At 41.8% G+C, this 11,629-nt stretch overlaps 1 protein-coding gene across 1 annotated transcript in view; it reads right to left on the bottom strand.

The window, feature by feature from the left end:
* Positions 1-1,619: 1,619 nt before the first annotated feature.
* Positions 1,620-11,629, bottom strand: part of RGSL1 (regulator of G protein signaling like 1) — a 123,682-nt gene continuing 113,672 nt past the window's right edge. The window contains exons 18-21 of the mRNA XM_047077298.1: positions 6,292-6,430; positions 5,913-6,037; positions 3,481-3,590; positions 1,620-1,738 (exon numbers count right to left, since the gene is read on the bottom strand). Coding sequence (XP_046933254.1) covers positions 1,620-1,738; positions 3,481-3,590; positions 5,913-6,037; positions 6,292-6,430 — 493 coding nt within the window. The remainder of the gene's footprint in view (positions 1,739-3,480; positions 3,591-5,912; positions 6,038-6,291; positions 6,431-11,629) is intronic.

Here is an 11,629-nt window from a genome sequence, read left to right as displayed (position 1 = left end):
TCTTGGGCTCAGTTGTGGCTTCCATGACTCTCTGGGGATTCTCTCAGAACCTTAACTTAGCATTAATTCCACTTTGGTGCTTGTATAGAAGTGAGTTAGGCTGAATCCGATTTTGACAGGCTCGAGTCCTTCATGCTTTTATTGCTAATATCCTGCCAAGTAGAACAACTCTGTTTTCCATTTTATGTACCTTACTTTGAAAGGCTGCACTATTAGGGAGGCTGGCAATAAAAGATCATCTGGGACACTCTTCCCTCAGCAATAGTGCTCTCCTGGAGGATGGGTCAGGGACTCCAACTTCCTAAAAGTGCCTGTATTAGTTAGAGGTGAGCAAAGACAGCCACAGAGAAAACCCTTCCCTAACTATCTTGACTACAGGCCTCTGTGGAAGCACTAAGCTCAACATCTTGGCTCTACATGCTGAGGAATGTCAGGATGTGGAGCTGGGTTTCCAAAAAGTTTCTCCCCCATCTCCCATTGTACACTTGGACAAAGCAGCTCTGAACTGAAGAAGAGGACTTCTGATTCATGCCTACCCTGTGACAGGACACAACTGCACAGTGGAGAGCACATGTCTTGATGGCGTAAGGTTGCTAGATGAAGCTAAAGACAAATACAGAGAAAAACTTCATCAGAACTCAGGACACAAGCATTCACTGGAGGACCTCCAGCCCGGGAGGGCCATCCCAGAACAGTTTCCAGGTAAATACCTCCAAGGAAGGAGTTGGGAAAGTGAAGTTGAAGCAGTGATTCTCCAAGGACTTTAAGGAGACCTGGTTTGAATGCTGTAATACCTTTTGTCTTAGTAGACATTTCATCTGGATGCAAAGGTCATGATGCCAACCCCACAGACCCAGGGAAGTAAAATAAGGAGACTGGGCCAGATGAACACAGAACCACAAGCCTTTAGGGCTGTTTGGACTCTATGGATCATGGGCAATATTCCATAGAGGCCTCTACCATTAAGCAATGAGAGGACATATGCAAATGAGTAGAATAGGAAAGTTGGCATTTTATGCCTATAAGCAACAGAGAAGAGTATCCCCAACCTGAAATCCATGTGGAACCCAAGACAACTTTAGTACTTGGGAGTGGGATTAACTCCTTGAGGCCGAAGGATGGGGGAAAAAAAAGAAATAACACGGCTCAAATATGGGATGCTAGGACCAGAGTGTTTATTACAGGAATAAGAAGATCAGCAGCAGGCACTTCCAGGAACCAGGATGTATAGATTGGAGGTCCTGTTCAAGCCCACAGGTGTTCTCAGTGGGAAGAGAAAATAACAATTGGGATGTTACAATCATCTCTTAATAAAGGTCACACATCACACCCAGAAATGGCAGAGGAGCCAGCAGAGATACAGACAAGGTTAAGGAACCTGCCTTCAAGGGGCTATAAAAGAATCAAGAAAGTACAGTTATTCAAATGAGAGCTATGCACAGAGGCCCAGAAGGACAGCCAAGAGATCCATTTCTCATCCCACCTCTGCCACTCACAAGCTGTGTGGTTTGGAAAAAGTTGCTTCGAATTTTGGGTACCTCAGTCTCCTTGTGGTCACTAAGGAGATTGGCCAAACTGGCATTAGAGTCATCCTCTAACTGTGGAGTAGGCTTTTGACATCAGTGGGATTCCAATCCCAACTCACAATTTTCGACTGAACTTGTTACTATTTCCCGCTGTTGAGGCCAAAACCACTCAATACCTCTGAGCAAGGTGAATCTTAAAATGGCGTGATCTCCTGGGGAAGAAGGAGGGGGGTGTATTAAAATCCCTTATAACATCTGACAAAATAAATCTGTGTAAGCAAGGAAACTCTTAATGACATTCCTCTGAGTACAGTATGTTAATGATAGACATTATCTAAATCCAAACCTCTAAATTTGAGATCAGGGATCTGGGGTGGAGAGAGGAGAAGCAAAATGCTCAATGTCCTCCAACACATAAAGGATGACCCAAGTGTCCTGCCCCTTAATTTAGGCATCCTGTTGCCCTCTTCCAACTTCAGACACCAGAAAAGATTTGGGGATTTACTTCCTTAGAGCTCAGCAATAGGAAATGAGCCAAATATTGGAAGCTGTTTGGTTACCACTAAGGGGCATGTTCTTGCTCCTTTGAGTATCATTTGCCCACCCTGCCTGCTCACCTCCCTCTCCTTTCCCTGTTAGTATCCTCCAACCCATCCCTCCACCCTCACTTAAATGAGCCTTTATTCCCACGGGGACACTTGGCTCCACATACTGAAAAGATTGTTAATTTCTGTCTACTGATGTGACACTTTACAAGGCAGAGAAAAGGATAATGAGCAATATTAATTGGCTATGAGGGCAGCCCCAGCTAGGGAGGTAGGTGTTTTATTTCCTACTCAGGTGAGGACCCTCTCAGAGGGGCAGAAACTGGTCCAGAGTTGTTTCCCCTACCATTCAGGCAAGCTAGGGATGGGTTAAGTCTCAAGAGCCTCATTTGTACTCCTGAAAGGGGGCAGGATACTTGTTTGTGAGGGGGCTGGAGGAGGGACAGTGTTAAGTGTCAGGTAAAATGGACATGAGAACTGGGCAGAATTTAAGCTGAAACCATGGAATGGTCAGCTCTTTCACAGGATAGTTTGCTGCTGTCTCTAAGACTCCTATCTTAACTCCATATTTTGTTTTGATGCTGGTACTAGACCCAGATTCACCAACCTGTTCTCTTTGGTTCCCAGAATGTTTCAAAGCAAAAACATTCAGTCTTGCCCTCTCTAGGCATTGCTCTGTGCACCCTCCTCCCTCTCTTTAAAACTCCCTTTTGCTTAAGCACTGATCTCAGTGCAGATAAAGAAAGGGACTGAGTTTAGCTACTCTGTGCTAAGAAAACATGTGTGTATGTGTTTTCAAACACATCTATTTATTTGTAAATATATTAATATAAAACATATGAATAATATATATTAATAATGTCTAATTATAATATATTAATAATCAATATGTAAATCTCTCATAATCACAGTGAGCAGAGATAATCCTATTAACATTTTATTTCTGAATTTTTTTCATGCTCTCATAAAATTATATATATGTGTAAAGATATATATATATATATATTTACCACTTAAGTGGTTGTCACTTAACACTATAAAATACATAATTTTCAGATGGTAGGGTTTCTGGAGATAGTTGGAGCAGGGGGCTTCTTAAATATCAGTAAAGCAGGTCCCCACCTCCATTTACCCACCACATAGACAATGACAATGACCCACATCCCAAAGCTATTGGGAGGTACTGCCAGGGATTGGTGCATGGGTTCCCTTTATCTGGCACTAATAGCCACAGATAAAATACACTTTAATGCTTCTCTAAGAGTAAAGTTAATGAGATGCTCACCCCTCCAGAAGACAATATCCTCTGTGAAGTCTCAAGTTGGTCTTTTGGACCCTTGTTTTCCCTTCATGAGTCTGATTTGCTGGAGAATGGGGCTGTAGGTCATGAACATAGGTATAGAACTTACCTCCACTCAAAGGAGGATACTTGTGCGCGGGCTTTTGAGAAGTTTTTTTATCCTTAAATATCTTCCCCCTGTACTGGAAGTAAGAGTGGGCTGCCTTCCAGGAAGAAAACCTGTGAAAAGAATGGCTTCTGGTCACAGGGAGAAAGCTATCAGCTAAGGAGGCTGGAGCATGGAGCACAAGGGAACCAGAACAGGGACAGTCCTTACAGAGAATGGAGTGTGTAATAGAGAAGAGAAGAGACTTGGCCTTGGAGTGCTGCCTGTCAGAGGCCCTTCTTCTGTGGCCTCCTCTGTGTCCAGGCCTGGCTCCAGTGAGGACCTGCCATGCATAGTATGTTGGAATTCCCTTCTGGAACCAGTGAATGGAGTCTTTAAAGAACCTACTGTACATAGGTCTGAGGTGGGGGTCAATCCCTGGGATGCTTGCTTGAGCATCAGAGTATGAACTCCCTACTTAACCCCACCTGGTACAGCCAGAGTGTCTGACTGACTTCCTCTCAGGTCCCAATCCCTGGTTTCATCCTGTCCCTTGCTGAAGGTCATGACCCTGTCATTGTATTCCCAGCAGCCCTTTCCCTGGAGTAGACAGACCTCTGCTCTTCACATGAACTTGGACTCATATACTCACTGGAACCTGAGAACTACTGCTCCCTGGAATCCCTCACAATATTCTTCATCTCTTTCTCCCTGGCCCTGAACCCCTTGCTGTCCTTCAGCCTACCCTTGCATTGGCCCCCTTAAGGTCCAGTCTTGGCTAAGACTGGATTTATTTTCTATCTCGACTTGGCTCTGATGGTCTTGACTGTTGCCCTCCTTCCTTTCCTTAAAGGACACTCTATTTGATCACAGTTGGTTTCTGCCATTCCATTTGCTGAAATGGGTCTCCCTCCCATTATGGAGCTCCCAGTGTGACATGATGCATTCTTTGTGGTACTTAAGAGACAGAGAGACCTGGTTTCTAATCCTGGCTTACCTAATTCCAAGTGATCCTATGTGTCTCTTAATTCCTTTGAGCCTTGGTTTACTCATCTATAAAATGGGGATAACAACACTTTGTTCCACCCACCTCATAGGGTTATTAAGAGGTTCGTCTGGGATAAGATATGTGAATATAGTTTATGCAATATAAAACTCTTTATATAGGAGTATACAGTAAAGCAAGGAAAGAATCAACTACATAAGGATTAGGGATTCAAAGCCTCCCTGAAGCACCCCTATATTTCCTAAATAGGTATAAGAGACTGCAGAGCACTGACTCAAGCCAGGGGCAGCATGCATTTCCCAGGGGTTTCTCATTCTCCAGAATCAGGAAAAATTTCTATTTAATCCTGTTCAGCAGAACTAAGTCAAATCTAGTCTTAGTGCTAGGTAACAATTGGTGTTCAAAAGGCTAACCTTGTTATCTTGAACTTTGCTTTTTAATTTCTTTCAATCCTGTATTAAATAATTTATTATCATAGGGATTTTAAAATAAAGGTTAGAGATTAGTATGCAAACTTTACACTTGTTTTATAATAAGGTAATGTGTGTGTGTGTGTGTGTGTGTGTGTGTGTGTGAGAGAGAGAGAGAGAGGGAGAGAGAGAGAGAGAGAGAGAGAGAGGAGGGGGGGAACCCTTAAGACTTGGAATCACATAATAATCTAAACATGTCAATTAGCCTTGTCTTGGAACATTTCAGCCAGTTGTCCTTTGGTCACTGTCACCCAGAGCACTGCCATTCATTATGTGGAAGATATAGGCTGGAGCCACAGTGCACCACAGGAGTAAATAACCACCTAGGAGAACCTGAGCCAGTGTCTCAGTCCAAACCTTGACAGGATAGGTTAGAAACCAGTGGGCCACAGGTTGCATATGTCCTGCAAATATTTTGTTTGTTTCATTTTTGTTTTTTGGCCTTCAGAGTTTCCTTACCATGGTTTAGTTTTGAGTTAGTTGCCACATTTGCCACTTTAACTTTCAGAGATAAAAGTCTAAATGTCTAAGCTCCTCTTGAAAATTGAAATATTATGGTATTTGGACCTAACAGAGTAAAACTCTGCTGTCTTACTGCCTCAATGGGGCTCCTTAAGCACAAGTGCAGTTGTGTGAGTCTTGACAGAATTTCTCCCCAGATAGCCATGTTCCATACTCACGCTTAGGTGAGGAACCTATGCCTAATAAAATTAACATCCTTTCCCAAGCATGTGGGAGCCAGGGGATGTGGGACCCAGGCACTCTGATTCCCCAGTCTTACTTGACCTTCCATCTTCTGATTCAGTTTCAGTGTGGGAGTATGAGAGACCAAGTGTAGCAAGTAGGGTAAGGATACACCATTGTAGTTCCCATGAAAATGGAAACCATGAAGTAGAGAGTTAGAGGAAGACAGAAAACTCTTTAGAAAGTCAAATGTGTTTTCCTGCCCTTATAATCTTTGGGCAAGGGGAAATACTTACCTTTTCCAGAAGTACATAATGATGGGGAAGAGAGACATGATAGTTCCATGGAAGATGCTCCGATCTAGGTGGCCCTCTGCAATGGAAGCAAGGATAGCATCCTTCTGGGATTCAGAGATGTTCACCTACCCATAGAATGGGAGCCTGTCACTGACATAATTCCAGGGAAGGCAGAAAACCTCTTGTGACCCCTAGTACCTATAGGTACCCTCAGTACCTATAAGACCATCCTCTCCCCAGAAAGCGGCATGTTGTCATGCAACTTCTAGTAAAGGACATCTGGTTGACACAGGACTTAGGAAGTGCCTATTAGCTATCATTTCTTGTGGAAGAAATGCTTCTTGGCAAAAGCCCAGAGAGAAGTGGGAGTTCCCTTTACCCTCAGTCTTGGAGGAATTTCAGAATTCAGGTAGAGCTTTAGGATGATATTAAGTTTGGACCTCATTAGCATCACGTCATTCTCGTTGTATGCCCGGTTGACTTGCAGCATGTGAGCTGAACTCACCAAATTATTAAATCTAAAAAGAAGCAATAAGCAGGAAATCAGCTAGGAGAAGATCAAAGCAGCAACTAAATAGGACAGCCAGCCCAGACCCATTTCTGACCTAAGAAAGACAGGGCCAATCCTTGGCCAGGTTGAAACTTTATTCATTTAATCATAATGCATGCATTGGCAGATATTGAGCACCTACCACAGGTCAGGTAATGTGCTAAGTGCTTCTTCAAGTGTATTTCTTTACTGCAAACGCCCTTTATCCCATCCTCCCTCCACCCTTGTCTCTGTACGAGTTTTGCCTCTGACAACTTCAGGAACTAAGGGCTATCTTTTTCTTTGTTTTCCCTTCTCTGCTGACACTTTCACAATTACCACCACTCTCCGAGGCAAGATAGTGCTTTTCTCTTGCTTTTTTTTTTTAATTTTCTTATTTTTCTAAATTATAGTAAAATATACCTAACATAAAATTTACCAGTTTAACCGTTTTTAAATGTACAGTTCAGTGGCATTAAATACATTTACCTTGTTGTTCAACCATCAACACCATCTCCAGAACTTTTTTCATCTTCCCCAACTGAAACTCTATGCCCATTAAATAAAAACTATCCATTCCTCCCTTCCCATAACCCCTGGCAACTACTTTCTACTGTCTCCTAGTGACATATTCTTTTACTAACCATCAAATATCTGTCAGTTATACTTTGTCTTGATTTAAGTACACAGTTTATTTCTCTCAGGCCTCAGGCAACTTTATATTTTATATTTTAAATATATATATATAATGTTTATTTCTTTATTTTGGTAGACAGTGAAAGCAGGGGAGGGGCAGAGAGAGAGGGAGAGAGAGAATCCAAGTAGGCTCTGCAGTATCTGTGCAGAACCCCATGTGGGTCTCGAACTCACAAACTGTGAGATCATGACCTGAGCTGAAATCAACAAGAGTTGGACATTTAACTGACTAATCCACACAGGTGCCCCTCTCTCAGGCCACTTTATTTATTTTTTTTAAATTTTTTTTCAACGTTTATTTATTTTTTGGGGGGACAGAGAGAGACAAAGCATGAACAGGGGAGGGGCAGAGAGAGAGGGAGACACAGAATCAGAAACAGGCTCCAGGCTCTGAGCCGTCAGCCCAGAGCCTGATGCCGGGCTCGAACTCACGGACCGCGAGATCGTGACCTGGCTGAAGTCGGACGCTTAACCGACTGCGCCACCCAGGTGCCCCTCTCAGGCCACTTTAAATCTTAACCATTTAAAATTTTTCTAAGAGTAGACTACCAATGTTTTCCCTTTATAAGCTTAATTTGCAAATCCGTTTATTTATCCAATCAGCAGACATTTATTAAGGGTTTACTCTTTGCCAGGTGCAGTTCCAAGAGCAGGGATTCAGCAGTAAACATGGAAAACAAATTTCTGCTTTTCTTTTTAGTTGTCCAAATGCACTTCCTGCACCTATCATCCTACTTCTTAACTCTTATTTGTGTTTTCTCTGCCATCCAGATCAGTTTGTGGGATCTTAGAGAATAGAGAGCATGTCTTAGTTGTCTTTTGTATCTCCTATGTCAAATCCCGTGCACAAGAATGAGTAAGCAATCAGTAAGCACTCGTGGAACTGAGCCAAATGCCTCACTGGGGTGCAGTGGAAGATCTCTTAACCCAATTCCTCTAACTAATGTGCTAAGTTACCAGGTGCTCTGAAATTCTGAAAACACACTGATACCTGTAACGTGCTCACTGTATACACTGGTTGTACATTTTGTAATACACTCTCACATTTTTCCATTGAGTTGAGGCAGGTATATACTGATAATTATCCATGTTTCTTCTCAAATATTTTTGCCTATTGTATTTGTTACTATAATTTGTAATTTATAAAAATTGATAAAATATGAACATAAAAAGAAAAGGTGTTTGCTGTTTCTGTGAAAACAAATTTCAATGCCTTGGAACATTCCAGTAAAGACAAGCTGCTTTTCAAAAAGTTGCTATTGAGTTGGGTGTGACAAAGCAATTTAAAACATTGAAAAAACAAGTATAAAAATCCAGAAGGATTCATTGCCTTGCAGTAACCTTTAAATTCTCACTCCACTTTAAGGAGAGAAAAATTTGGGCTGCCTGGGTGGCTCAGTCTATTAAGTGACTGACTCTTGATTTCAGCTCAGGTTATGATCTCATGGTTCATTGGTTCAAGCCCCACGTTGGGCTCTGTGCCCTCAGTGCAGAGCCTGCTTGGGATTCTTTCTCTCTTCCCCTCTCCCTGCCCCTCTCCTGCTTGCTTCTCTCTCTCTCAAAATAAGTAAAGTAAACTTTAAAAAAAGAAAGAAAGAAAAATCAGAATTAGCAGATAGCATTTTGGATATAGTTTGTGCAAGAAAAATATGTGGATCTCCAATTAGAGGAATGGCTTTGGCTTTACATCAAAAGTTTGACAGGTAAGTGAAAGTACATTAGTATGATTTGACATAATAATAACTGTTTAAGTATGGAGCTTCTTCACAAAATTAAAAATAGAATTACCATATGATCCAGTAATCCCACTACTGGGTATTACCCAAAGAATATGAAAACACTAATTCACAGAGATGTATGCACCCCTATGTTTACTGCAGCATTATTTATAGTAGCCAGATTATGGAAGCAGCCCATGTGTCCACTGAATGGATAAAGAAGTTATGCTATATATACACAATGGGATATTAGTCAGCCATAAAAAAGAATGAAATTTTGCCATTTGCAACAACATGGATGGAGCTAGAGGGTATAATGCTAAGTGAAATAAATTGGTCAGAGAAAGACAAATACAATATGATTTCACTCATATGTGGAATTTAAGAAACAAAATAAACAAATTAAAAAAAGGAAAAAACAAGAAATGCACTCTTAACTATAGAGAATAAACTGATGGTCACCAGAGGAGAGGCTGGTGGGCAGATGGGTGAAATAGGTGATGGAGATTAAGAGTATACTTCTCATGATGAACACTGAATAATGTATATAATTGTTTAATCAATATATTCTACACCTGAAACTAATATAATACTGTATATTAACTATACTGGAATTAAACATTTTTAAAAAGCTAATCAACCAGAGGCAAGCAAAAACAATAATAATGATACACAATGAGTGAAGTAATATAGAAGACTAAGTGACCTGTATGTATGTACAGGGGACTTCCAACTTATGTCAACTTAAATACCACTTATGCATCTCTGTCTTTATTTTTAAATTAGTTTAGAACTTATAACACAGTTCTCAAAAAAAAAAAAAAGCACACCACATCTCAAATATAGACTTGTAAGACAATCAAGCCATTCTACTTTAGTACATAAGGTATCTAATCACCATGTATGTAGTACATCATTTCTATGGGGAAAATGTGTTCCAAATTTCAAATCAGTATTCCAACAACATGCTTTTTCTGAGTAACAAAGATGTCCCCACCCTTGAGGACAAGGAATAAAGTGGAGGCTCTTATTCCTCTTACAGTCACTTGCTTGTCTCTGCAAATGTTCAAGAGAAATTTTAAGTCAACTGTCTTTTGGAGATACTAGACCCATGTTCTAAACTATGCTGCACATCAGAATCACATGAGTAGCTTGTGAAAATACAAGTTCCCAAGATCCACACTGGACCAGTAAAATCCAAATCTCAGGGACCTTGGCATTGGCAGTAATCATAAGCTTCAAGCAATCCTGATGTGCACCAGGGTTGATAACCACTGACTAACTTCTCTACTCCAGTATGACTTTTTTGCCCGTTCAGGCTCTGGGCTCACAAATTGGGCAGCTGTACACATGAAAACACACTTGGTTAAGAATATTTCTAAGTAGAGGGGGAGGAGCCAAGATGGTGGAAAAGCATGGAAGTTTTTTTTGTGTGTCTCATGTCCATTAAATAGAGCCAGATCAACACTAAACCTTCCTGTACACCTAGAAAACTGATTTGAGGATTAACACAAAAATATACACAACCTGAACCACAGAGCTCAGCAGGTACTTGGTGCAGAGAGGTGAACTGGGGGAGAGAGAAGCCACAGAGGGCAGGGAGCTGTTTTTGCTTGTGGAGACAGGATGGAGATGGGGGGAGAGTACGGGAAAAACATCCCCCCCCCCAAAAGCAGCTGGAGGGAAAGTGGAAAAGTGGAAACAGCCATGGGGACTGAACTAAAAAAGGAGAAAGGAAAGGATTTAAATTTCATCAAGACTCTGTAAACAGGGGGAGCACAGAGTCTGAAACTCTGCAGCTCAATACCTGATGGTGCTCTGGTGGGAAGGGTGAATCCCTGGGAACAGAGTAGAGTCTGGGAGGTCCTTAGGCCACATAGGAGAAGTGGCTCCACTGCTGGAAAAACATTTGGTAATGGCTGTGCCGTCACCCAGTCCCAGCAGACCCCAGAGAACAAAGTTGTTACTGGTGAAGCCTGGTGCCAGATGTGTATTGTGATTTTCCATAATCCCTGAAAAACTGCTGCTACACGATCATGTGAACTTTTCCTGGGGCAGGCTGGCACCCAGGCACAGTCTCTGGACATTGGCAGCAGCACAGTCCCACGAATATTCCTGGGTATGGCTGGCACCTGGCCATTGCTTGGTGAGACCCTCCCCCAGAGGATCTGAGCGGATCAAAGTTGAAGTGCCTCAGAAGTGAGGGGTTGGGAAACACAGCTGCATCTGAGATAAAACTCATGAGGGAGGTGCCACCTGGCAACCTAACAGCTTGGTCACAGACAGTGTAAAAGTGCAGAGTGGATGGAAGCCAGAGACAAAGGACTGGTGTGCAATTGCTGGCAGGGGGAGCACAGAGTGCTGATACTAGAGACTGGGTAGCTGGGTGACACCCCCTCCTTCACATGCGCAGTCACACCTACAAGCACCACAACAATCCACCCACTAAGCTAAGCTGTGCCATCTAGTGGAGAATGGAGCCATTACACTAAGCCCCACCCAACAGGGCCAACCTCGCTCTTCAGGCACACCACAAATCTCTCCACCTGCTTAGTTTGTGGACTATAAAATGTTTCATAGTTTGAATTCTAGGGGAAAACGTATTTCATTGTATTTCAGTCTGTTAACTGGTCCATCTATTGAATTTTCTTTTTTTATTTGTTTCTTTTTTTTTCTTGAATACAAAAAGAGAAAAAATCCTTTTATTTTCAATTTTTATTAAAATTTTATTTTTATTTTTCTCCTATATTTCTTACTTTTTTGTAAATTTTTCA

Source organism: Lynx rufus, unplaced genomic scaffold, assembly GCF_022079265.1.
Source record: "Lynx rufus isolate CCGP_SWC_20201006 ecotype Redwood Valley unplaced genomic scaffold, mLynRuf1.p SCAF_15, whole genome shotgun sequence".
Taxonomy (NCBI): domain Eukaryota; kingdom Metazoa; phylum Chordata; class Mammalia; order Carnivora; family Felidae; genus Lynx; species Lynx rufus.
The sequence above is the reverse complement of the archived record's forward strand: the minus strand, read 5'-3'. Positions and strand labels throughout refer to the sequence as shown.